This window comes from Teleopsis dalmanni, chromosome 2 (genome assembly GCF_002237135.1).
Source record: "Teleopsis dalmanni isolate 2A chromosome 2, ASM223713v2, whole genome shotgun sequence".
Lineage (NCBI taxonomy): Eukaryota > Metazoa > Arthropoda > Insecta > Diptera > Diopsidae > Teleopsis > Teleopsis dalmanni.
In genome coordinates, this window is record NC_051847.1 from 667,654 (window position 1) to 695,194 (window position 27,541).

Genomic DNA, 27,541 nt, shown 5'->3' on the forward strand with positions numbered 1-27,541 from the left:
AAATTATACACTAAAAGACTTTTCTTAATAAATAATAATTTTTAAATTTTAAATCTATTATATATCGTTTACAATAAAATAATTGAGAGAAGTATATAGTAATTAAAATAGTACGATAATAATAAATAGTTTAAAACACTTATGATAAAACCGCATTTGTTTTTTTGATAAAATGTCTTGCAGTTTATTTAAGAAACAACGATTTCGGTTGTTTTTGAAAACTAAACCATCTTATCTCGACCCGGTATAATACCAGTTATTTTTTGTTTGATATCAGGTATCGATATCAGTTGGGTTAGTCGTACGACTCATACGAAGATAGAATTTTCCAGTGACATATTTATCTCTGTTTATATTTATTTAATTCAAATTTCGGCGACTGTTGTTAAGCATTGATAATGTTTTTGTAAACAAGTCACTAAGTCTTGCAGTAATCGCAGAAAGGAAACAAAACAAATAAAAAGGTTAATTGAATTTTTTGATAACCCAAAATCTGTGGGTTTATTGCTTTCGGTTGTTCGATTATAAATCGTATTAACTATGAATTCATATATATTTTTAGAAATGTCCGATCTTCCAAACTGACGTCAATATAATTTCGTCGATTTTGCATAATTTTTGAGTTGGAAATCTAGTATAACGGGTTAGCACCAACAAACAAAGACTTAACTTGACCAGATTAAAAATTAATTTAATAAAATTCTCATTAAATAATTTAGGTTTTAATATTTAAAAATAAAACAGCCAAACGAAAATAAAGCAAATCATTTACTTACTTGAAAATCCTATGCAATACTCACGGATTTCATTATGAAGACTATACACTCGCTGCAAATGTTCTATATTTCTAGTTAAAATAACAAAATCAATTTTGAACTTATTACAATGAATGACATTTACTAAATAAAAAAATAGTAGTAATTTGATCATGTTTATATATAAAAAATAATGAATATATAAAATAAATTCCCTGTTGTTGCTGTTGCAAATATATCTAAAGAATATATAAAAGGAGCGCTGAAATCGAAATAAATATACAATTGGATTCAGTGGATATAGGTTTTAACAGCCCATAAAGAGCGGAGTTGACACAGTAAAGATAGATGAATAGAACCAAAACTTTTAAATATAATTCGTTCAATGTATTAGTTGTGATTATAACTATATACTTATGACTATCTTGCTTTTATATAGTAAGTATTTGTAAAAGCAAACATTACTAAAACTCTTACTAACATTTAAGCAAGTTAAAAAACAATAAATGGTAATTTAGTTCTGATAGCATAATTCTTGTTTTTTAACAAATTTTTAGATATTAAAAATAAATTATACAGAAATACATTTGCATTTATCTTAAATTAGTTGAGCATTTCGTTCAGCCTGTTTTTAAGCATTTGGCTCTGCAACGTTCTTAAGAGGCCTAAACGGGATTGATAAACAATAATTTAACTTTCACTTTTCATGGCTTTGTTCAATGTTTTGTTTAAATTATTTTTCAAGAAGTTTTTTTTGAAATCATCTAATTATTGTACCCTCTTAATAATTTTACAACATGATGATTAGGATTTGTGGTGCCAAATTATCTTATGAATCAAACTAAACTAATTGCCAAACATCTATCTGATAAACAAAACAGAAAACTATAATATATCAAACGGCTACTGCAGTTCAAATTTTTCTTACCGATTTAATCTTACATATCTGACCAATAACTGTGATAGCTTCCTATTCGAAAAAATATTTCCAATTTGCAGAGTTTGTGTAATTTTTGTTTCAATTATAGCTAAGAATAAAATCAAATACAAATGTGAAAAGACGATTGAATGAAAATTTAGAAAAAAGAAGGAAGAGAAAAATAAGAAATATGCAAAATAATAATGTAAGAATTATTTAAATTTGTTATTAAATTATATGTATATCAACTTCCTCTTGAATTTAAAATAACAACAATTTTGTCTATGCTTCAAGTTACCATTGTGACACTGGAGAGGATATAAGAAAATCCATTCTTATCGATAAATATTACTGCTTGAACATTTTAAAGGGTTAGAGTAACATTTCATTTTTCTCCTTCGATATACTGGTTATCAACCAAAACAGTCAAAAATCTATAAATTAAGACTAGTAATAATAATTTCAATTCCAATTCTTGTAATCCCTTGTTATAGAACTTTCGTTTCTCCCAACTTACCTCAGTATTTCCCATTTAAAATATCGTGTAATATACAGATATTTCAACGAAACATAAACGTAGTTTTATGATATGTACTGACTTAAACGCTAAGTGACGATTTCTCAAGATGATTAAGAAAAAAGAGAGATCTCCAAAAGCTATATCAGACCAAACTACTGATCTGGTTAGGCATTGACGCACTTCAGTGAATAGAAACGAATTTTAAATTTTTCTTCATTTGAGAGCAGACGTACTATATTTTATTTTATTAATCATTAAAGCAAATGACTAGCTGCGAAAAGATAAATTTATGAGAACCAACTCAAGTGAAATGACTGCATTGTTTAAATAACCGAATTCAGTACTATTTGTGGAGCGTCTCTTGTCTGATAAATAAATCTTTTTTTTTTTTTCAATAAATTACAAATCAAAATATATTAATGTTAGACATTTATATCTACTTTATATTAGGACGTTATAGCAAATTCTTTTTCAGTTTTTGAGATTTGTGACCAAACTCAGATAAATACAGCTTTCATATATTTTGAACCATCGGAACTGGCTTTTCTTTATTATTTATGCAGATATGCAGGCTTATAATCTGAATACCTTTTTTTTAGTAAACTCTATACAACTCTGTTTAAAGGGTATTAGGTTCAATCGAAACTTCTTTTTAATACTGCCTGAAAAAGAACATCCATAAATTATTTGAAATAAATTTGACTATTTTAATTTGATTTATTATCACTATTTTAATAATAGTGATAATAATTTGATATATTCTTACCTATTATTTATTTAGATCCTAAAACTTTTTTGATCCTATGAATTTTCTCGTATTTTCTCGGTTTGATTAGTATTATACTAAATATTCTTGTTTCAAGTTAATAAAAAAAAAAACAAATATTCAAAACAGGTAAGTAATTTGTTGAAGACTTTTGATATAATATTTTAGATTTCACTTCGTAGATAATGGATATCTTCGCTAAAAATATTTTTTAAGATATTCAGACATCATTTTGTTTACCAAAAGTCACAAGATTCTTGGTACGAAAAACCTTCATTTCTCCTATAAATCGTGTGATAATATGGTCTATATTATAATTAACAACCAACGAAAGAACAACGCTTGCCATTATATAAATATATATTAGTTTATATATACATATGCGATAGTATATTTTTATTTATACTGGTTTTAATTGTGGACGGAGGACATTTTGTTATGATTTCTGCTTAGAAACGACGCATATTTTTGAAATTCTCATGAGAAATTTTCCGTGGGAGTCGGTCAGGCAATTCAGTCCAGTCTATTTTTGGCACAATGACAGCAATATTTTGATGAGAAAAGAAATGCATGTGATTTTCCGCTTTTCCTAGTATTCTATGATGAAGTAAATTAAATGAGAAAAACCAAAAAAATTTAAAATACACATGCCGGCAATTACCGCAAAAGACCTAAATATAAAAAACGATTCTATACTAGAGCAAAAGACGCGTGGCTGCCCCGTTGATTATGTATGTTTTTTAATTATTTGTTGTTCTTATTTTTGACGATAAGGCCTTTGTGTATTCTGATAATTATTATTATTAAAAATGCTTAGTTTGGTTGTTTTGGTTCTCTATGCTTCACAGATATTTTTGCCAAACAAGATCTTTGCTTCGATTGGCAATTATTGTGCCGATTTGACTTTCAAATCACCTGATAAGAAGGAATTTTGGAACTGCTTATCTACTAAGAAAGACCAAACAAAATTTACAACTTTAAATGTCATTTATTCGTGCAATAAATACAAAGTTTCTTCTGATATTCACATATTGCGTATGTATGAGTGTTGCGACATCTTTACGAACTTGTTTAATTGTATGCGTTTGCTTTGCAACGAAGGCAAAGCAAAGTCTATTTAATACTTGAAACGGTTATAACCGGTTTTGCGTATGGCTCTTGAGTGTTTTCTTTGAAACAATCTGCACCTGCTGTTTTTTTTCGAAATAAATGGTCTATTTTGTTATGGGTCTGTCTACGACGTACTTTTCACCAATAAATGATATAAAGACCTTTCTGTTTGTGAGATACATTTTCACTGACAGTTAAAAAATTAATTTAAAGGGTGTTTATAAAAGTATCTTCCGAACTATTTGCTAATTGTAAACAAAATATTGAAGAAAGTGAAATTTACACACTGTAAGATTTAACCATTTTTATTATATGTATTTATATTTTTAGATTAGCTGTGTGAAACACGCATTTTTTGGCAATTTAAGAAAAAATTATTTATTTGCAACAAACTTTGAATAAATTTTATAACAACGAAAGAATATGTAACAAATTATCTTAGTTCTTATCTCCAACTGCCTTGAGTTCAAGTAAAAATTCTCTGTTGCTATACGAGTTTTGTGAACGAACAAATAAAAATAACGAAGCAAAAAACAAAACAAACTGCTATCAAACAATAATAATAACAACGCCATAAATACTACGTAGACGAGCCTCCAACTTTTCGGCCAATAAAAACACACGAAGTGTGCCTTTCTTCGTTTATTCTAAACTCTTGCAATTCGTTAGTAAAAACGACGCCAGACGCCAGACGATCGTCACTTCAAACGAAAATCTGGTTGCTTCCACGAAAACACAAACAACACACACAGGCGTGCAGCTGCACTGGTGTTGGTCGATTTCGCATATAAAAGGCCGAAGTGGCATAGAATAAGGCATCAGTACATTGTGGCTTGAGTAAATGGAAAGATCAAGTGAGCAACTCAGTGGTCTAAAAACTAATTTAATATTTGACAAAAAACTTTGGAAAAACATAGGAGCTTAAAAAGAAACAAGCAAGAAAAATACCTACCAAAAAAAATTTAAATTCCAAATTATTGTGATACAAAAATTGTGATCAAACCAAATAAAATAATAAAAAGAATTTCAAATTAAAATTTATTCCAAAAGATCTAAAATCTTCTTTTGTGCTTTAATTATCCCACCTTAAACAAATACAAATAAAAACTTCAAAATGCCTGAACTCATCGAAACACCTAAACAAATGTAAGTATAGTGACATTATGTTAATTTAAAATGGCCTTAACTTAACTTTTTTAAAGAAAACTTCAGCAATTTTTAATTGTAATTAAATAATCATTAATCACGCTTGTAGTTTTCCAATATTTGAATCTCTCCTTTTAGATCTCTTCGAAATACTCGATACTTACATTTTGTTTGTTTTTTTCTTTGTAGTTCTGCCTCCTGTCTTCATCAACAAGGCAAGTACAAACAAACCAACTTTGGTTTGTACAGCCATATTCGGGGTACTAACGTATCATACGGTGATGTAAATAGCTTGACTCCGGCTGTTAAGGCCTTTGTCGAAGAATCTGTGGCCCTCTGCCAACCCGATCAAGTGCATATTTGCGATGGATCTGAAACTGAAAATAAACTACTATTGAAGCTTATGCTTGAAGTTGGTACTATAATTCCATTGCCAAAATACGAGAATTGTTGGTTGGCACGCACCAATCCAGCTGATGTGGCACGCGTTGAATCACGTACATTCATCTGCACTGAAACTAAGGAAGAGACCATACCAACACCTAAAGAAGGTGTTAAGGGTACTTTGGGCAATTGGATATCACCAGCTGATATGGACAAAGCTATAAATGAACGTTTTCCTGGTTGCATGAAGGGGCGTACTATGTATGTAGTACCATTCAGCATGGGTCCAGTTGGCTCACCACTTTCAAAAATCGGTATTGAGGTTACAGATTCTGCTTACGTAGTCGCTTCGATGCGAATTATGACTAGAATGGGTGCAGCTGTATTAGCGGAACTACAAAAACAAGGAGATTTCGTCAGAGCTATGCATTCGGTTGGTACACCAGCAAATGGTGTTGTTGAACGCACTGCTTGGCCATGTGATCCTGAACGCACTATAATATTACACAAACCCGATGCTAACTTAATTGTTTCCTATGGCTCAGGCTATGGTGGCAACTCACTGTTAGGAAAGAAATGTTTTGCTTTACGTATTGGTAGCACTATCGCAAAACGTGAAGGCTGGTTAGCTGAACACATGTTGATCTTGGGTGTCACAAATCCAAAAGGCGTTAAAACGTATCTTACAGCTGCTTTTCCTTCAGCGTGTGGCAAGACTAACTTGGCTATGCTAAATCCTTCATTACCCGGTTTTAAAGTTGAATGTGTTGGTGATGATATTGCTTGGATGAAGTTCGATGCTAATGGTGACTTACGTGCTATTAATCCAGAAAATGGTTTCTTTGGTGTTGCTCCAGGCACATCTGTGGAAACCAATCCAATTGCCATGAAAACTGTATTTAAGAACACTATTTTCACAAATGTTGCATATACATCAGACGGTGGAGTCTATTGGGAAGGTATGGAAAGCAGCTTAGCCGATGGAGTTGAAATCACTGATTGGTTGGGCAATCCTTGGAATAAATCAAGTGGAAAACCTGCTGCACATCCGAATTCTCGTTTTTGCACACCTGCAGCACAATGCCCAATTATCGATCCAGCCTGGGAAGATCCAGCTGGTGTACCAATTAGTGCCATATTGTTTGGTGGTCGTCGTCCCGCTGGAGTACCACTCATCTATGAGGCACGAAACTGGGCACATGGCGTCTTTATGGGTGCAGCTATGCGCAGCGAATCTACTGCCGCAGCAGAATACAAAGGAAAAATAATAATGCATGATCCATTTGCTATGCGTCCATTCTTTGGCTATAATTTTGGTCATTATGTGCAGCATTGGTTGAGCATGGAAAGCCACGGTAAAAACTTGCCAAAAATCTTCCACGTCAATTGGTTCCGCAAAGGTGCTGATGGCAAATTTATGTGGCCTGGATATGGTGAAAACTCACGAGTCATCGACTGGATACTACGACGTGTTAACAATGAAGATTGCTTCTTAGATACCGCTGTTGGTCGTATACCAGCACAAAATGAACTACACTTGGAAGGCATGAAAGACCAAGTTGACTTGACTGAAATATTCTCACTGCCCAAAGACTTTTGGCTTAAAGAAACAGAAGATATAAAGAACTATTTTGATTCTCAGATTGGTAAGGATTTGCCAAAGGAAATATATTTAGAACTGAAAATGTTACAAGAGAGAATTGAGAACGAATTGTAAGAATTTGATGAAACATAAGAACTAACTTCAGATATTATAAACACTACCTGTCTGCAAATATTTTTTTTGTAATTTTATGTAATCCCCAATTTTATGCAGGAAATTATTTATTATTTACTCTTAGCCTAAGTACAAAACTGTTAAATAGTTTAAGTAATAGATTAATGAAGATAGAAATATTTTATATAAATTAATTTTAAGTTAAATTTAAGCTTTTAGAATAGAGACAAAAAACGTATACAATATATAAAAAACGAAAACCAATAAATAAAAAAAAATAAAATAAAAACGTGCCATAAAATTTTAAACAAAAACAAAATTATTTTATTTACTAACGCTCGTATTATATAGATTACAAATTTCAATTTAAGAATAATAACATTGTTAGATATGAAAATTAAAGTAAAATTTTGTAAAGGTTTGTATTTCAATATCTTAAATGAATCCGGCTACTACGCTTATCACTAACCCATTGTAACTTGTGTCCAATTAAAAAGAAAAGTTAATCTCAAATTAATGCAAATATGTACATTAAATATTGAATAATTAGTTCACTACTGAGTCAATTTCATCCATAAGATACCCATAAATTTATATAAATTCGTCTGAGTAATTTAAAACTGTATTCAGTATTTCGATAACATTTAAAATCATGGTCTTTAGAATCACAATCAAATCTAAAATTGAAATCAGTGTTTCTATTATTTGTATTTGGTTTTTTTAACTGTTGTGCATTTAAAGAATACTAAGGTTTGGAAAGATCTATGTTTTTTTTAGGCGACTTTAATCAAATTTTGTTAGGTTTACTTTTGATAACTGTTGTAATATCATCATCATCATCCGTGACTATACAGTCCATGTAGGACTTTAGCTTTATTTATATACGTAAATCTATATAAATTCGTCTGAGTAATTTAAAACTGTATTCAATATTTCGTTAACATTTAAAATCATGGTCTTTACTTTTGATAACTGTTGTAATATCATCATCATCTGTGACTATACAGTCCATGTAGGACTTTAGCCTGTTTAACAACATCCTTCCATAGTTCTCTGTTTTTGCTTTTGTTTTCCAATTTCTTATGCTCATTTCTTCTAAATCCTGCTGCACACTCTCTTAATATTTCAATACAAAATTACATTTTACTATTTTAAATCAAAACTCATTAGTTTTTCCTTTAACTCCAATTTCTAACTTTATGATTTTGTTAGCTTTTTTTATGAGATATATAATATAGTTTTTAATTCAAATATTCCTACTAACACCACTTAAGAGTTTAGAATTTTTATTCATTTTTTATGAAATAAAGAAAAAATGTTTGTGTTTGAAATATGTATGAGAACTCTCTATGAACGAAAGTACTTTTGGATTTTTTGTTTCAAAATAAAATTTTACCCACAGTGCAACCGCAAAGCTCAGCATTTCACCACTATGAATGGTAGAAATGGAGAAATTAAAGGTATATTCAAGTTTATCAATGAGCAATTATACTAACACTGGTCATTGTTGATATAAGAAATAAAAATGTTTCCAATAAAATTTCAAAGAATATTATTGTATATATTCTCAGGATATCAATTTCAAATAAAAACAAAAATTAAAAAACAGTGTTTAAAGTGAAACGGTGATAAGTAGTCGAAAAAGTTTCCCAGTTACCAGTCTTTCTCTTAGCGTGTAGAACACATTAAGAGAAAACATCTTAATGGAAGTGCTTTTTAAGCTCCTGAACAGCACTGGAAATATGGAGTTACCCAATAACTTGAAAGCTTAAGCACAACAGCATGCAGACCCCATGCGTGCATAGGAGCCCAAATTGTGCGAGCACAAATAGTTAAGAAATCAGTAAATATTTGCAGTCTGTCTTTAGCAACGGGACCGAGCACGTAACAAGCACTTCCGGTAACGCAGCACCAAATATTTCAAACTAAGTGAATAAGACTAGTGTGTGCCCCCGAAGCGGTAAATTGTCAACTGTTCAAAGTGGTATTAGTGATTACAGTCGGCATTGGAGTGATTTTCAGTAAGTGGCAGAACTTTATGACGAGGATAAAAAACAGGAAACCAGGAAGAAGAGCACACAGGAAGTAAATTATGTGCTACAAAAATTCAAGTCGTTTACTTTGCCGCTTCTGTTAAAAATATTAAAGCAAAGCAAATGTTCATTGGGGACAACGGTAATTAGAGCAATTACACACGCTCTGACTAGGTTGGTAATTCTAGGGGGTGCAATTAAAAGGATTAGTAACTCATTATTTGTTGCTTGCAACACTTGTTGCACGCTATTCTCCTTTATGGCCGATGGCCCGAATTAGCTCCGAAGTGGTGTTAAATTAAGCAGACATAAAAGCAGTTAAACGCGACACTCATTAAAATTCTTAGACAACTATTTCATGACACGATAAGGGGAGCGTTTGGTTGGGGCGTTTAAGTTTCATATTTGCATTCATTTACATAAACGTTGACATTGTTAAGTATGTGTCTCAATTACAGCTACAACAACAATGCGAGTAGAACAACAACTAAACGACTACATAAACTACTCTGTGTGCCACTCATAAAATCAATACTGAACTTTGGCTCGTTGCGTTGTTTTTTGCGATTCCCATTTATCTTATAAGCACAATTATGTAGACCACAGATACATAATCAAATCCGAAACAGTAATTTATGTCGCACAAGTTGGCAGAGGATTAAATCTGAGAAGAAGTAAATAAATGATTCGCTTGTTGCTTTCACCACTTTGTTAAATGAATTTCTATCCGCATCTTCACTCATGGAGCAGAGTTTATAGAGTATATATTCTTAGTTATTTGCAATATATACTCTAACATATTAGTCCTTGAATCATGAAAACGAACTGCTACAAAATTGTAACCGAAGTGCCTTGATTGCAATTCGATTAAATTAAGAGCCCGACGTAGTTGCACCGTTCGCATTGATGTCTTTCGGTGCATTGTCAATAGATTTTTTGAAGACTACATATTCGTATTTTACGGTGCATAAAACTACATAAGTAGATGTTGTTATATTTTCTGAAGGATATGTAACCAGTAAAGGACAAAAAGAACAAAGGGTAGTGTAATCAATTAAACGGTTTTACATTATTTTATATATCGAGCAATTAGCAATTGCATACTAAGATAATTGTCATTTGAAATGCATTATTTCAGAGTCTAAAATAGTTTATCCAGTTAACATGTTTACTGTTTAAAAATTACATTAAATAAATTAAATTAATAAATCTTTAATAAGTTTTTGTATATGAAAAATATATTTTAGTTATTATTTGTATTTACATTATACAAATATAAATACATATTATACAAATTATATAGTACAGTGACCTAATACTTTCTCAATTCACACGATGTTGTTTGGTTCTTTTCGTTTATGTGTAACTTATATTATGATATCATATTACAGTGTTGGAATAGTTAATATATAATAAATTTATATTTAGTAATGTCAATTCTTTCTAATCTGTTAACTCCAATTTATTTCTCAGTTCATCATTCAATGCATTCTTGCTTCAAGGGTTCAGTACTGAAATATAATTCAAAATAAATAATCCATTAGCATGTGATACATTTATTAAGTGAAATATAAGCGATAATGAATTTTCCAATATAACAAGTAAATATATGATATATAGAAATAATCATATATACTCCTTATTGACATCAATTCAATCCGACAATCCATATTAATTCTTTTATGTCTTCTTTACCTTTTTTTCTGTCATTGGCTTTGTATAAAAGTTTATACCATCCTTCAAAAATTCATCTGAGGTCCTTATTATCCAATCTTATCTAAAAATTTGTTTTTGTCTGAATAGCTACGCATTGGAAACTTATTATATGCAAGAATTTAGATCACACCAACTACTTAAATTAGGTATAACCTTTTATGAATCCATTTCATTTCCATGTAAAAAATTTTTTAACTAGGGTATATAAGGTATAAGAAGTAATCTTTTTTAATATAGATTAGAAACATTTCCATAAGAAGTCAAACTCCTCTTATTCTTGTCTGTGGATCAGTTGTGCGCCACTGTACTGTAGCAACAGTTCGCAGCAGAAGTAATAAAATTAAATTACAAAAGATACCTTATTTTGTTACGCTAAGTGCAACCGGACGCAGGTAAGGTTATTTATTATAGCTCAGCATTACTTGGCAATCACACACTGACTCCTTATTAGTCAACGCACACAATCACTTACAAAGTACATACAATACCAGAACCGACACAGTTACAGTGACATAAACTCAAATTTATGTACTTGAGCCGTTAGTTTGTCAGGATATCACGTTAAAAGCAAGCCAGCATTAGTATGACGATTTAATGGTTTAACGGCGAATACTCATAGATATGCTGGGCTATGTAGCGGCATATTCGTTTACATGTGAGCATATAAGGTACACAGATGTACGTTTATTAGCGTACCGAAACTAAATTACAATTGCGCTTATGTGCTGTTGATATGAATTATCTATGAAACATCTGCATGCCTTACTATTTTATAGAAACACTAAATAACGAATTATCAGCCAAATATGCTCACATGGATACGCACCTACACTGCTGCGAATAAATCAACAAATTCACATTCTCATGTACTCGTATCGGATGAGCTCTCAAAATACTTTGTAGACGCTTCCTTGCGTAAATAATTTAGGAGCGAAGCTAAACATTATTGCTTGCGGCCGACTTTTTGCTTTGCTTCCGTTTTTATTATATTTCATTTTATTTTTCACATTCTCATTTTATTTTATTTTGATAGAAGCTTATTAAAAATACATAAAACCATAAATAATGTTTGCAAAAGGTGGCACGAATAGTCCTGGTAAGAGTCTGAATGGGCAATATTAATTCCGTATTGTTTACAATGTTCTAGTTTTTTCTTCACTTCTTTCTATTTTTATTACACTTCTTAATATTATTTTTATTTTTTGCGTTTATTTTTATAATATTAATTTTGTTTGTGTTATCGTAGTCTTCTGGTTACCCTCGTCAGTTGATAACTTGTTGAAATTTGCCTTCTCTAATATAGCATTTTACCAAATTCTAATTTTTCCTTTTCTTGGGTTTATTCTTTTAATGTCAGTGAATTTAATGAAAGCATGAACTTAAACAATCAACAAGCAAGAGAAGCAAAAGGTTATCGCAATGTCCGGTATACGAAATTCTCCCACTAGTCCACGATTTCCACAACCTAAAATGGATCATCAGCATCACAATTGGGATGATACAACCCCAACAACAATGGCCGTTCCCAGTCTCTCACATAATCCAACAACAGTAGCAACAGCTTCCATGATAAAGTTACCCACCCGCACAACCTCATCAACGTCACCATACAAATGCCCCAAATCACCAAGGTACTTTTATCTTCTGTTTTGATGACTTGTTGAGCTCAATTACAGTTTATAGTTGCTCTTGTTAGTTAATGTCCGCATGTTTATGATACATATTCTGTGTAATTTTCGTTATATTCTGTAGAAGCTTTCACATACCAGCAGCTAATGTTTACGACTCTTCATCTCCGTTACCGCCACGTAGTCCATCAATACGCAGCACGTACAGTAGTCATAGCAATTACTCTGACCCATCGATTGTGAGCCGAAACCGCTATGATAATTCACCGCGAAGTCCTAAAATCACAACTACGTATGCGAATGATAGCTGCGACGATGCTTCATCCACACCTTCCTACTACCAGACACCTACAGGCTTCTCATCAAATGAAAATTCACTTGATTCTCCTGCTTGCAGTTTTCTAAGTGGACATACGCCATCACCGCCTCGTCGCAGTCCAAAATCTCCGCGTAAATTTGTATTTGATGCGATCAGTCCGATTATGGATCAATCTTGCAAAAAACTTGAATATGAGTACTATGATCCAATATCACCAGATGACGAGCTAGCATGTGCAAGTAACTATTATGAGACTCCCGTCTCACCCAGGCGACAAAACTCAAAAAAATTAATACGATCTGATGCACACGATAAGCTTTCACGAGGTTATGCTGCAATTGAAATGGCAGGAAGTCTTAAACGAAATGAATGGGAATTTCCATTTGGTTCACACATTGACGAACATTGTTTGAGTAGTGGCAGTTTCTACATGAAACGAGACTCTTGCGTTACTGAAAGCACGCAATTGTCGGTGGAGTCCAATGATACAACTAATAGCACCGTTGCAACAACTACAACATCATTTAGCTATTCAGATCATTCGAAGCCAATGACGTCCGAGAAAAGCATATCTGGAAGTATGAGTCCAGTAGATCATTGCACGAGCATTCAAAAGCGGCGACATGCTATAAATATAACATCAAATCCTGGTTACCAGGTAAGTCACATATAGTTACCGATATGAATATCTTTTTATCCAGATTAAGGATTAATGATTATGTCTGTTCGTATATTAATTCTTTTTGACAATAAATCCAAAAATCTATATGGATGTGTAATGTTCAGTAAGGCCTCAAACGCTACTATTCGCAAGCTAGAAATTGCATAAACCAGGCTCTGCGAGGACTTTTGTGGTTTATAAAGTTTTTGATATTTCCTTAAATGTAAAGAATATAAATATTGTGAATAGAATAGGACAAGCAAAACTATTACCTGATCATCTCATTTTTCGTTTCGTTTGAAAGATGACAAGAGTAGACTTTGAAAGTAGTGGGGATTTTTTAAGATTCTTTAAGATATAAATGAATATATTCCTAAACATTTAATTTTTTCTTTTTTTGATAGGTTTTACACAGCTCCCACTCTACCCTGGATCGTACTTGTTCTGACAGTGTTGTTTCATTACGATATCGCAAGTCAACTAGTGACTTAACAAAAGACACCGACAATGAATCTGGTAAACACAAACTTGCTAACGATAACAATGTCAGCAGTAATAACATGAACTACAAGCCACGACGACGTGGAAGTTCTAAAGGTGGTTTAGCTTATTTGGCAAGCCGCCGTAGTTCACGAGAATCAATGAAAAGTGCTTGTTCCAATACATCAATATTCTCGAATGACGATATTGGACCCTTAGCTTTTCAAGCATCAAATCGTGGACGACAGAGGCGTACTTCAAACTTTTTAGAGTTACCTGGTAAGTGTACAGACTATAAGAAAAGTATTATACTAGAGTGACTCGTATATTCGCATTATTGGCAGTTCCAGACCATGTGCGGCCACGTGTCTGCTCATTACCAGATCGCCCATACAACCCACGTGTGAGTGATGATCTTTACAGATTGCGGCATTTCTCCATAAGCAAAGGAAATGTTGTCAATTGTGGTGATTCTATAATATCACGTCGTTCACGAAGTAATACAAGTGTGAATTCCACAAACAGTAGGTTAGTATTTACTTTTTGAAGTAGTAAAAATGAGAATGGAAACTCACATTTGCTGAATTTGTGTACCAAACACATTTAAATGTCTGTATTCACATGTTGCTTCTTCTAGAGCGAGTGAGCGGTCACCGTTTGAAGGTTCATGTTGTGGTGGGGGGTATGCAAATGTTGATTCATTACCAGCCTCACCTGATGATTCGGACAATCTTGATCCGCCACCTCCGCCAAGGTAACGAATACATTTGCCTAAATATCAGCAATTTTTATACAAAATTAACATTACGCTTGAATTTCATTAATTTATTGACGATACAGGTATCGTGTAGTAATGTTGGGTGACGCTGGCGTAGGTAAAACCGCACTAGTCAATCAATTCATGACATCCGAATACATGCACACATACGATGCCAGCTTAGGTAAGTAAAGCGTTTACTCTCATAATAAACAACAAAAAAATGCACATTTTTGCGCACAAATCACAGGGAGCTTAAGAGCGTTTATCTAAAATCCTGATATCTCATTCAGTACATTTGGCAGTTTGTATTTTTTAGTTAATAATTCTAATTTGAGTTTTAGATGACGAATTTGGTGAAAAGACGGTAAGCGTGTTACTGGATGACGAGGAATCCGAATTGGTATTCATTGATCATCCCAGCGTTGAAATGAGCGTAAGTCTTCTGTCAAATAATCTTTTCGACACCTATATATACATTCATCGTCTAAAATCACTGTGTTTAGGTGGAAAATTCTCTGTCAACATATGAGCCGCATGGCTGTGTTGTTGTCTTCTCGGTGGTGGACAAGTCTTCGTTTCGTGTTGCTGAGGAAATAATCAATTATTTGTGGCAAGAGAACTACATTAAAGATAAAGCGGTCATTTTAGTGGGCAATAAAGCCGATTTGGCGCGCGCAAGGGTTATCACGTCACAAGGTAATTAGACTTTTTTCTTTTTTTAAGTAAATGTATTTGTTAAGTAATTTGCGTGGAGCGGGAGTTTTGTTAGGGTGTCACTATTGGGGTATTGGGGTAATGACTACAGATCAGTATGCAAGATAAACAAATTTATTTCCATAACTTTTTGTTATTGTATTGTAAATTTTATTTATTTGATTTAATGGTGAACTTTTTCTATTGTACTTTTCTTGTGGATTTTTAGATGGCAAATCATTGGCGGCCTCACGCGATGCGAAGTTTATTGAAACCTCTAGCGGCATACAGCATAATGTGGACGAACTACTCGTTGGTATATTGAAGCAGGTATGAAGTAAAACTCACAAAGTTTTAACTAGTTCTAACAAATCTTTAAGTTTATAAAAGTTAAAGATAGGGGTTAAAGTCAAAAATTTATTCTAGAGGAAACTTAATTAATAACATGATTTCGTTATAGTTCAATGTACTGTGAAAATTAATACAATAGAGATTTGTACAACGAGAATCAAATAAATAAAGTTAAAATCATAATTAAAACCACAACAATACTTTAAAGCTCAATTTGGGGTATATGTTGATCACATTAAAATGAAGTGCACAAGATGCGTTCCATCCACTTCATTCTGAACTGCTGAAATGGCCTCGAGCTATTAGTACCGCTAATGTCTGCTTACCTTACTGATCCAGTGGTGATGTTAGCAACATCTTTATTTGTGTAATACTGAACTATATAATATTCGAATCATCTATCTATTATTTTAATTTAACTTAATATTTATATAAACTAAGAATAAACAAAGCATATCTACTTTTAGTACTAATGTTTAATTGCTGATTGAGCTCAAAGTATATGTCTATTTTTTGGTTTGTTTTTAAAAGCACTTTATTTCTGGTTTTTATAAGACAAATAATGACTATTTTCGATTATTAAAATTATATTACTACTATGATATATAATTTTATATAAGTATATTTTTGAATGTTGCTGAAATCACCTTAACAGTTATAAAACGCCATTCAAACCTGATGAAGACATAACGGTAGTCTAAACTTAGCTTTCTCTTTATTTCATTGCAGATGCGCTTGAAAGAGTCTCGTGAGAAGAAAGCTATCTCGTCCAAAATGAGAACTTCTCGTACGCATATATCCCTACATCTGGCTAAAGAAATTCTGCAAAAAATATGTCTAAGTGATATTTCTAAATCGAAAAGCTGTGAAAATTTGCACGTTTTGTAAATTTAGTATACAAGGAGGCAACCGCATGAAAACAATCATAAAAAAGAAAAAAGTCAAGCAAGTATAAAATTTTCCAAATCTTGGCTAATGCACATTTTTCATAAATAACTACAGAAAATGAAAAGGTTTTATATCGACTATCATATCGCGGTTAAATAACATATTAAAAAAGTTTTAAATTATTGAAATTGAAAATTTGTAACATTATACTATTATTATTGTAATAGCAACAAATATTAATTGTGCGATTATTAGAATAAGTAATATAAAAATCATTCTTCTGAATACATTCTTATTCTTAAGTCACTCTTATTGGTTATCTTATTGATAAAAAATTATTTTAATTTATGAATATTTTTACAATCTTTTTTAATTTAATAAAGTAGGCTTCTTATACTGTTTCTTACAAATAGAAGCTAAGATAAGGTAAGGGAATGGACATCCTATAAAACACTAAGTTTTAAGAAAATGTATTTTATAAATGTTAAGCTCTATGACAGATTATATAAATTTAGGTATAACTAATTAAAGTCATTAAAAAACTTGAATAATATCACTTCAAATCTGTGTACTGTCAATTTTCCATGCATACAAAGAATCTTTTGTGCAAGTTTAATGAAATTAAATATTCAAAATAAATTAAAATTAAAATTAATTTATTTTTATTAAACATAAATTAAGGACGTATCTTAGGAAATTTTAATGGTAATTGAGTTCAGTGACATGGAATCCCCCATTACTCATCTGAATATAATTAAACTAATCCATTCTAGGTTCTTTATGTATTGTATATGTTTGTACAAGCAAAATGTAGTAACTCTTCCATTTTAATCTTATCGTAATGACTGTTTAATGTTGACTGTATTTTAAATGTATAACAATATTGAATATTATTAAAGTTTAAAAAACAAACTAAAAAAAATTTGATATCAAGCGCATAAGTTGCCGGTCGTGAAAATTGGTTAACATTTCAATTGCCACTTTTCAGGATATCTGCTTCTCAACTTATGCGCTCAAATTGTTACGCTTATATTAATATTTATATAGAAGAAAATATATAAAATAAATATATAGAACAAAAAATACTATTTGAATCTTATATGAAATCTATTTTCTTACTCTTATATATACGATATCAATTAATTGTTACATTTACTTGAATGCAATTCTAGTTCAAGTCCTGTATTTTCATAAAATGGATTACATACGAAACTCTACAAGTATAAACAAAAATTTTTGAACATAACGAATTTTCACAAAGCTGAACTTAAGATTATATTAAAGTTTTTAAAAATAATTTTAGAAGTAGTCGTATATGTATAATATTATCATAACACCATAAGTATCTTTATATGTGTGAATAAACTCATATATATATAACTCATGTAATTCTGGGATAGTTTATCAATGTATTCCCGATATGCAATGTATCCGAAAATGTGTTTAGTATGTAAGACTGGTATTAAGGACACTTAATATTAAATATGATTGGCTACAGGTTTAGTTAATTTATAATAGAAGACTATGTGCAGAAGAAAAATGTTCTAAATATTTCGATTATTATTACAAAAATAGATTCATCAGTGAGTTCAAATTTTTTTTCTATAAAACAACATTTAATGTTAATAACAACTTTTTTAAAGCCGTTAACCACATCCCCCTATATATAATATTTAATAATTTTAATGTTCTGATGTTTAAGAACTTGTGTATCGAATGATCTTTTTAAAGCATTAACATTCGTCTTTGAAGCAACTTTCCTTTATGAAAATCTCCGAGTAATAGAATATAATATTAAGGCACATATTTTATTATACTTAAAGTATTAAAGTATTCAAACCCAACAGGTTTATCATTCTAGTTGCAAAACTACGTTTGAATGACTTAAAAAGAATTATTGCAAATATAATCATATGGATGGTTAGAACATAATAGTTTTTAGGACTATTTCCTTAAATCTGTTTGTAATAATTGCCATTATAATAACATATTGGTTTGAAGATTTCTGTAAGCTGGTTTTTGAAACTATCTTTTCATATGTGTTTTTAATGTCTCACAGTATGATGATTTTTACATCTATTTTCTTCTTTATAATTATTGACGAAAAGTAACTGCACAAAATTTAATACTAAATGTCCATCAGTGGATTGCGGTTTCAATTGAAAATTAGAATTGGTTTAAGGGTAGAACTTTAATTTATTAAAACTAATCGAATAGAATTATTAGAATATGTGTTATTATAATTGAAATTTAGGCGAAATCCACGGAACTAAAAGCTACTTTGTATAATAGAGTTATAAGAAAAAATGGAAAAAACATTCTCCTGTAAATTTAGTGAATTATAAGTCTTGAAAGCCTTGAGATTTATATTTTCATAATTTATGATTTTCACTTTAACAGGTGAAAAGTTCTTTGCAATAGTTAACTTGTTTTATTTGTAACATATCAACGTATTAGTGGACAATCACATTATCCAATCATAATTCAAAAGTTGTGTTTATATATAAGCAAATATACAGGACGTTTTCTATATGTAGGAAAGTAAAACAGAGTAAATGTTTTATATTACTCCCCACTGCACGCAATATTCAACTAAATGCCCTGTAAAAGCACTTAACAGCAAACAAATAGAAAGTTCATAAAATGTTATTAAACTCAAGTCAAACTTGTTACAAAACTTTTGTGCGACACGCTGCGTATGAGTGATTGCGGCTTCAGGTTCAAGACACTGAACAGAACTTTGCCAGGCAAAGTCTCACTATTTGGAATTCTAATCAAAAACTATAAGAAACTAAAGCATGCAATAAACTAAATCAAAGTAAATTTATGCCCACCGAATTTATAATGTAAAAAAACTTGCTTATATATTAGCAATTAATCTTCAAATTAAGCAAATCAAAAATATACAAATGTGTACAAAATAAATATATAGAATACTATATGTAATATATTCATAATTAAAAGAAACTTATAATTAAATGAAAATGTAAAATTATTAAATGTTATAATAACTTGGAGATTTTAAAATATACATAAATAAATGGTAGTACATGAAAAGAAAATTGTTTGTTATTATCTTGAATATGGAAAAACAGATTTCTTTTGCTGACAGCTCATATATCTTTTCTAGTTTTTTTTATATATTTTACAAAAACTTTTGAACGTTTAAACTTTTGTCACTTATTCAAACAATAGTAATTAAATTTTTTAAATTGAATTTTTATTTGTACAAACAAAAATTCTGGTGTTTTTTGAAATTCTGGCATTAATATCGAATCAGTAGTATTAATAAATTTTATGCCTTTTTGAAGAATGCATAGACCTAAAGGTAAGTTGAATACATATATTTTAAGTTTTATATGTTGTCTTACTATATCATTTGCAACTTCAATTAAAAAACAAAATGGTTTATTCAATAAAGTGAAGTATCGTAACGCTGAGATCCTTAACAGCTGACATTCTGAATTTTATTCAAAGAGCGAAATGACTTCTTTTCAGTTAGAGCCTTAGAACCTTAGATCCTCAAAAGATATTACATACTAAAAAAAATAAATTAGTGGCTGTCTGAAATTTCCATCACCATTTATTCAAATGTCTTTGTCTTAATATTATATAGAACAAAAAAATGTATGTATTTATTAGTTCGTTTCAGTTACTACCATACATTCGACGTTAAACAAGTAACGAAATTAATGCTATGAATGTAACCCAAAGCAACCTTTCACTACAACCGTCATTTACGAGGAAGTAATGACCTTAGAATAGCTTTGGGAATATCATAGTAAATCCATGTCCTTCGTTGCGTTATTTATTACCTAAAATATTCAAAGAAATTGTCTTATTGCCTTACCTAACTCACAACATCACTCCTCAATATATCCAACATTTCACCAAACTGCAAACGTGTTCCGATAGAGGATAAAATATTTAAGTAGATTAATATGATTAAAATTTCATTTTTGAAATTTTAATTTCTTTTTGAAGTTCCAACAAAATTGTTACCGCCTGGAGTGACACCTTTGCAACTATGTCAAAGTTGTAGCCAAAAATAAAAGCAATTCAAGAAGATAACCAAAAAATTTTTCAAAATGAATTCCATTTCTAATCCACACACAAGTGTACAAAAGGAAAACGAAATATTAAGTACATCAAAAATTTAAAGCATAGTATCAGGCGCTACATTTAATGTTTTTATTTTTCCTTCAATGTACGAGAAGTAAAGTTAAGAATTTTGCAAATAAATTTGAATGTCTAAAATGAACCTTAAATAACGATTTATGGCTTTTAATGGTATTTACCAGCGAAATTTGTTACAAAATGAAAGATATGAAAATTTCTTATCAAAATCATTTATACAAACAAACATTTGAACACAGCACCGCACATGTAAAAAGACATTTCAACAAATTTGAATACATACATAACTTGTAAAAATATTGTTTATAAGTAAATCCTTAGAGCCGCTCAGATGCCATGAATATTTATAAGATACAGAAACAAAGGGAAAGGTAAACGCAAGGTACTGCCAAAGCCAAAAATAACAAAAACAAATAATAATAACAATGTAACGGCTGTGACGATGATGATCAAAACAATAAAAAAATGGCAGCAGCAACAGAGTATCTGGTCTTGGTAAGGGAATCAGTCAAAAGCTAAAATAATGCGTTGCTAGTAAATGATTGAAGGAGGAAGTGAGAAGGGTCACACAGGCAAAAGTACAAAGGAAACGGAAACATTGCCATTGTTTACTTTGTGAGAAACAAACAAAAAATTAGTGGAATTTTCTTATAAAATGAGTATAGAAACACAAAAGCGGGTTCGCAACTAAATGATATAAAAGCAGACACCCACTCTGAGAAACAGAAACAAAGGCAAAAATGTATGTCAAGAAGACAAAATAATAATCTTTTAAGTGAAAAGCCACCACTTTTACCCTAAACGTCAAAATTCACACACCAAGCAACAAACAACAAGCACCAAACTTCAAACATCCAACCATAACCAAGACTCCAATGCAACAAATGTCAAATACTTAACGCCATAAAGAAAACTGAGTTTGTTTTCGGCATAAATTTCACTTCAAAATTGGTCTAGAGCAGGAGCTACCTGTTTGCTTATGCCAATCGACTGTGATGGGGGGGTCTATACCCCGACGCGTGTGTATCTTAAGCACCTGTACGAATGGGAGTGCGTGTGTTGGTGCCACTTGTTGAACATCCTTAATGGTTTATGGGTTGCGGTGCTATTGCATGAAAATTTATCGCACTCAAAAGTGAAGTCGTTCGTTTTATTCAATTTTATTTCATTTATTTTTCATTTCGTTTTATTTCTAAACAAATATTACCTAAAATAATAAACAAAAAATAATTTGAAATAGGGAAGCAAGTGACTGGCTTCATAAGAATATCATGGCAACAACGATGACAACAACTACAACAACAAGGAAATTGAAAGGAAAACGTGCATGCAGCAACGCCGTTGAACAAATAAAATAACACCTTTTAGCACGAGCACACACACAATTTGCGGTACAAATATAGGGCCACGCATGCTGAAACGCACCAGGAGAAACGTACACAGACATATTGTTGATATAACCGATGAGCTACATTTTAATAATCAAAATCAAAAATCAAAACATCATTCCAGAAACAATTTGCTAGCTCTTAACTATAAAAGCATCTAACAAATTTTTTAATATTACACTATGTGACATAGAATTCTGAACTCTATTAAATAATTACCTAATAGAACATTTCAAGAACGTTACATCAACTTTTGATCTTTAATAAGAATGCATATAAGACAAGATAAGACAGTTGCAATCAAAAGATACGAATATTGGAATTGTCTTACATTAATGTTACTTATAAATTATAATGAATTAGCTACATATGAATATTAATCGGACTCTAATCTCAAAAACTGAAAATATTGTCCCCTGAAAGTTACGATAACGCAAGCTCATTACCAAGCACAAAATTAAACAGTATTCAGATTACGATGGTTCGATAAAAGTAAGTCTTAGTTGCAGTTCGTCTGTTATATCGATTGCTACATGCAATATTCAGTCATTCAGATAAAGTAAATTAACGAATTTATGCAAAGAAATTGAATTTAAGAAGCAATATACGTGATTCTTGGTTGCAACATTGGTTCTGCATGTGAGGAGTAATGAACTCAGAACACCCAAATTTTGTGCGTAGAAATGTTAAACGACCATTAAACATTATTTTGTTATTGTTTTTGTCTTTGTTGTTATTGTTGTTATTGTTGTTGTACCTGATATTGTTTTATACATGTTACACTTGTATAGTTTGACACCTCCTGCCGCACCAATAACGACCTTTGGTTGTGACTGTTACTTTAACGCTTCTGGCATGAAATAAACCTAAATTGTGGAATTTTTTACTGTTAAGCTTGACGGTAAACAGCGAATGTGCTTCCACTTCCACTTCCTTGCAATGGCAAAGACGGACACGTTACGCCGCAAATCGGGATTCTTCACCCACTGAGTTCGGTTTGGCAAACGTGGAAAATGAAAGTATCACGTCTATGCGTCGAAAAGTAAGCAATCAAAATTTAAGCGAATTTTATGTCAAATTGAAATAAATGCATTTTAGGTCTTTTTACCGGCTTGATAAGTGAAATATTTTTTAATTTTATTAAATCGGAATTTACGAGTAAAAAAAGACAAATTAGTCTAAAATAATAATGCCAACTTAATAAGCTATTAAGGTGATTATGATCAGAATTGAAATCGATCCAAGTTTCATGTCTTATAAATTGTAAGAATTTTTTAATCGTATACCGTAAGAAATATCAAAGAAAAGTACAAAAACGTCGAATAATCTATAAATGTTATTAATTTAAGTCTGCTTTAGAATATGAAGTAAAGCTTAGAAGCTTTAATAAAATGGGAATATTTAGAGTGATATTTCGACTTAAGGAACATTAACTGTTGCTATATTCAAGTATACTCATATGTCTTTTACTAATTAATGCAAAAGTTAATTTTTTGCTAATTTACCAATAATTTCTTTAACGAGTGAATCATGCTTTTCTAAGAAATCAAATTCAACCACATCATAATTCATTTTGAATTTTTTTCCAACAGTTATGCAAATACCTGTACTGTATATAACAAGAGATATAAAATAAAACAAAAATTATGTACAATAATACACAATTATGTAATAATAATATTGTAGAAGGCATAAAGAAATAAACTGATATGGTTTTCATTAATGAAAACTCCATCTAAATAATATTCGTTTTCACTCTACTAAGATGACTTCTTAACAATAATCCTACAAATACTGCAAAATGAAAATAAGTCACTTGCAGACTCCTTAGAAAACATTTGACCACAAGTTACCTAATGTTAGTTCCATTTACCAGTACTGCAATCAAACGACAGTACTGTCGTGTCTTTAAGTATTTACCATAAATGCGTGCATGACTCAAAACCCAGTGTTTCAATGCAACTCTTTACCTACTATGATTTCAACAAAATTTTCCTAAATAAGCTTAAAGACATGGCTTCTTTCACTCTTTTATAAATTGAAGGATTATGTAGACCGCTGAGATAATTCCAATTCGAAGAAAACATTTTTTCCTCCATGTTCACGGATACTTAATTCATAAAAAATATCTTCATTATTTTCGAATTTCTATAAAATTGTTTTCTTAATTGTAATATTCTTAAATAGCAATAATATTCTTAATCTATGTAAGTCACCCAAAATTTGCATATATAAGAAATTAGAATTTATTAATTTTAATTTCAATGCCAATACTATACAAATATCCTTAAAGCCACCTACAGGCAGAAAAATATTCACAAATCATCCTAAAGTATTCTTAAGTTTTCTAATATACTTGGAATAGCAAAATCACATTATATGGTCAGGCTTGTTCTGCGGTCTGTTCAGCTCTGTTCAGCTTGTTTCTGGCGTTGAAGCGGTAAGGGTTGCTTTTACGTTGTTTTTACAATGTTGAAAGCTCTATAGTTGGAAAAGCAACGAGAACACTTTAACTGAGTGTACTGGAAAGTAAAGCTTGTAATTAAGAGAAAACAACAAAACTACCGTTAAATTCGATGTTAACACATAAAATTTTATATTTTCATTTATTTTTTTAATTACTTTACAAAAACAACAATAACCCAATATGCGAAGAGATTACTAAATTACATATATATATAAATATCGGCATATACATCTTAGTACTTGAAGTAGAAAAAGTAAGCCTTCGTTATTGAGCTGAATGGGGCATTATGCGACCTTTTAATATCGTGCGAATAGTTTCTTCCTTCTGTGTCAGTTTCTTTTCTAATTTGTCGATTTCTTCAATATGCCTGGATTGTAACCCACGTACTTGAGATTCTTTATGTTTGACTATAGTTTCTAGTCTTTTAACAGCTTCCCATGTATTTTGCACATCCGCTTGCCCTTGTTCTAGTTTCTGTGCCCATTGCAAAGCAATACGTAAACGTGCTTTTAGCCGATCGCGAGAACGATTCACTTGCTCAATACTGCGCTTCAAGGAGGAGTTTCGGGTCTTTAGTTCTTCCACTTCAACGTCTTGTTTGATTTTTTCACTCGTTTGAATTTTGTGTTCTTGTTGTAATTGTGTTAATTTAGTTTGACTGTCAAGATTACGCTCATTAAGTTCACGTAAATTTCGTTCCCAGCTTTCTTTTTCTTTGCCATGTTCATCCTTAAGATGAGCCAAAAGGTCTTTACACTCTTGTAGTGAGGTAGCAATAGCATCTTCTTGTGGGCGAGTATTAGCACTTTTCAGCGTGATGAGCTCGGATTTACAACGACCATAAGCAGCATGCAAATGTTCCAAATCTAAAGCCATCGTTTGTACCTTTTTTTCATAGCATTCCATAACTTCCATTAGCTTCTCTTTAGCAAGATCTGTTTTGCGTGTTTGTAATTCAGCTTTGGAACGGCACACATTAACTTGTGTTTGCAATCTAAGACGTTCCTCGCTCCAAGTGTGGACATCACGTTTCAAATTATCGTTTTCCTCTAGTAGCTGGTTATTCTGCTCCAATGATCGCTTTAGTTCGCCAGCGAATTGATCAAATTCGTAACGATATTGTTGTATTAGTTCATCCTTATCATGTATCATTTCATCATAGGACTTAAGAAGTGGTGCTAATGTGTGCGTACAAACAGATTCAGACTGCCAAGGAGATATATGTGAGTTGGAAGACTCTTGTTTCAGTTCCTGCTGTTGTTGTTGTGGCAAAACTTCTGTTGAAGTTTTTATTTGGCACAAAGACGGATTAGTCTTATCTTTGCATTTTAGTTGCTCCATGTCATCTTGATATTTTTCAATTTGCATGTTCAAACGGTAAACAAGCGTTTTCATCATACATAGATCAGTTTCAAAACTTTTATTTTCTGCTTCACTCTTTACTAATTCTTGTGATAATTTTCGACATTTTTCACAACTATCGACTTGGTCCTGTAATGACTGCAATCGTTTGTCCGTCTGAGATAACTCCTGACGCAATTTCTGGTTGTCATTTGCGAACTGCTCGTTATAATTGTGAAGGGTGGAAACGCGCTCTAAAAGTTGTTCCATTTGTTTATCCTTCACTAGAAGCTAAAAAATAATTTCAATTAAATACTCTCTTAACTAAAATATAATAAATACTATATCGCTAAAAAAAGTTTGATAAGAACAAAAGTATTTACTGCTAAACAAATGCTTATAATTTTGAACCAGAAAACTAATGAATTAGTTCTTACGAATTAGAATTTATTATTATTTTGTAGCAATTACCAAACTGAAAACATAATTAAAGGGTGTAAAAAGGTGCAAATAATATTCTGTCCAACTCTGTTTAATCCTTACCAATTCGTTGAAGTGGTTTTTCAATTTGTTTCTATCTGCATCAGTTGCTGTCAGTGGACTGACAGTGCATTCCACACTACGCGACCTACGGTTGAAATTACCAGTCATTGTCATCAAGGGTCTCTTCGATTGATGTTTCCGATATACTATGGCCTTTTTTTCTGCCAAAATATTTTGTTGTTGTGTATCCGATTGATCCAAATCAGTGATTTGCACATTCTTTTGACGCACTTTTGCATTACTTGTCATATTTTCACATTTAAAATTTGTAGGAATACCTCACAATGCTAAGTTTAATTCAAACGAATTTGCAGAACCAATCTATATAACTCTACTGACAGTGAAATAAAAATATATGTTTACTATAATTGTTTACGAAAAAATAAATAAATACTGTAGTAACCAATGACAACCGAAGTTGTTAGCCCTGTTTAGAATATTGCTCTACACCCGCTCAGGGTACGTTTAGTGCAGCAGTTTTTGTGCGCTATCGATTTTCGACTGTATTACATAGTTTAGTCCAAAAATACCGCCTTCAACATCAGTATTGAGTTTCTGGTTTGAAACAACAGAACTTAAATATACGTATATTTATTTTAATTCCGTTGCTCTCAGAGACTGGAATAAAGTGTTTCTTCCTCTACGGCCGTCTCAGTCAGGTTTACGCAAGTACAAGACTAGCAAGATCATGAGCAAACAAATTTATTTATTCCCAAAATCTTTTATGACTTCTCTGCCTGATTAGGTTCTTTATTTTTTATTTAATACAAATTAAATACCAGAAGCAATTGATTAACACATATAAATATACGTATATAG

The 27,541-nt window shown here is 31.3% G+C and overlaps 3 protein-coding genes across 3 annotated transcripts; 2 read left to right on the forward strand and 1 right to left on the reverse strand.

Moving 5' to 3' along the window:
• The first annotated feature begins 4,883 nt into the window (after positions 1–4,883).
• Positions 4,884–7,349, forward strand: LOC119685777 (phosphoenolpyruvate carboxykinase [GTP]-like). Its single transcript, XM_038100156.1, has 2 exons — positions 4,884–5,216; positions 5,406–7,349. The coding sequence occupies exons 1-2, from the start codon at positions 5,185–5,187 to the stop codon at positions 7,315–7,317; spliced, it is 1,944 nt and encodes a 647-aa protein (XP_037956084.1). The 5' UTR covers positions 4,884–5,184; the 3' UTR covers positions 7,318–7,349.
• Positions 7,350–12,432: 5,083 nt separating this feature from the next.
• Positions 12,433–16,991, forward strand: LOC119682044. The gene is made up of 10 exons (XM_038095385.1): positions 12,433–12,697; positions 12,819–13,671; positions 14,079–14,433; positions 14,499–14,682; positions 14,792–14,908; positions 14,995–15,095; positions 15,256–15,347; positions 15,418–15,610; positions 15,837–15,937; positions 16,688–16,991. Exons 1-10 carry the CDS (start codon positions 12,486–12,488, stop codon positions 16,844–16,846), a joined length of 2,367 nt encoding a protein of 788 aa, XP_037951313.1. The 5' UTR covers positions 12,433–12,485; the 3' UTR covers positions 16,847–16,991.
• Positions 16,992–24,993: 8,002 nt separating this feature from the next.
• LOC119682045 (protein Cep89 homolog) lies at positions 24,994–27,050 on the reverse strand. The gene is made up of 2 exons (XM_038095386.1): positions 26,723–27,050; positions 24,994–26,470 (listed from the first exon to the last, which is right to left on the reverse strand). Exons 1-2 carry the CDS (start codon positions 26,969–26,971, stop codon positions 25,103–25,105), a joined length of 1,617 nt encoding a protein of 538 aa, XP_037951314.1. The 5' UTR covers positions 26,972–27,050; the 3' UTR covers positions 24,994–25,102.
• Between the last annotated feature and the right edge of the window lie 491 nt (positions 27,051–27,541).

What these genes read in the sequence shown, in the direction of transcription:
- LOC119685777 (XM_038100156.1), top strand. Translation starts at nt 5,185, where the DNA reads ATGCCTGAACTCATCGAAACACCTAAACAAAT. An exon ending in ATCGAAACACCTAAACAAAT is followed by an intron (nt 5,217 to 5,405) that starts GTAAGTATAGTG and finishes TTTTCTTTGTAG; the next exon opens with TTCTGCCTCCTGTCTTCATC.
- LOC119682044 (XM_038095385.1), top strand. Translation starts at nt 12,486, where the DNA reads ATGTCCGGTATACGAAATTCTCCCACTAGTCCACGATTTCCACAACCT. An exon ending in CATCAAATCCTGGTTACCAG is followed by an intron (nt 13,672 to 14,078) that starts GTAAGTCACATA and finishes TTTTTTTGATAG; the next exon opens with GTTTTACACAGCTCCCACTC. An exon ending in TCGTTGGTATATTGAAGCAG is followed by an intron (nt 15,938 to 16,687) that starts GTATGAAGTAAA and finishes ATTTCATTGCAG; the next exon opens with ATGCGCTTGAAAGAGTCTCG.
- LOC119682045 (XM_038095386.1), bottom strand. Translation starts at nt 26,971, where the DNA reads ATGACAAGTAATGCAAAAGTGCGTCAAAAGAATGTGCAAATCACTGAT. An exon ending in AAAACCACTTCAACGAATTG is followed by an intron (nt 26,471 to 26,722) that starts GTAAGGATTAAA and finishes ATTATTTTTTAG; the next exon opens with CTTCTAGTGAAGGATAAACA.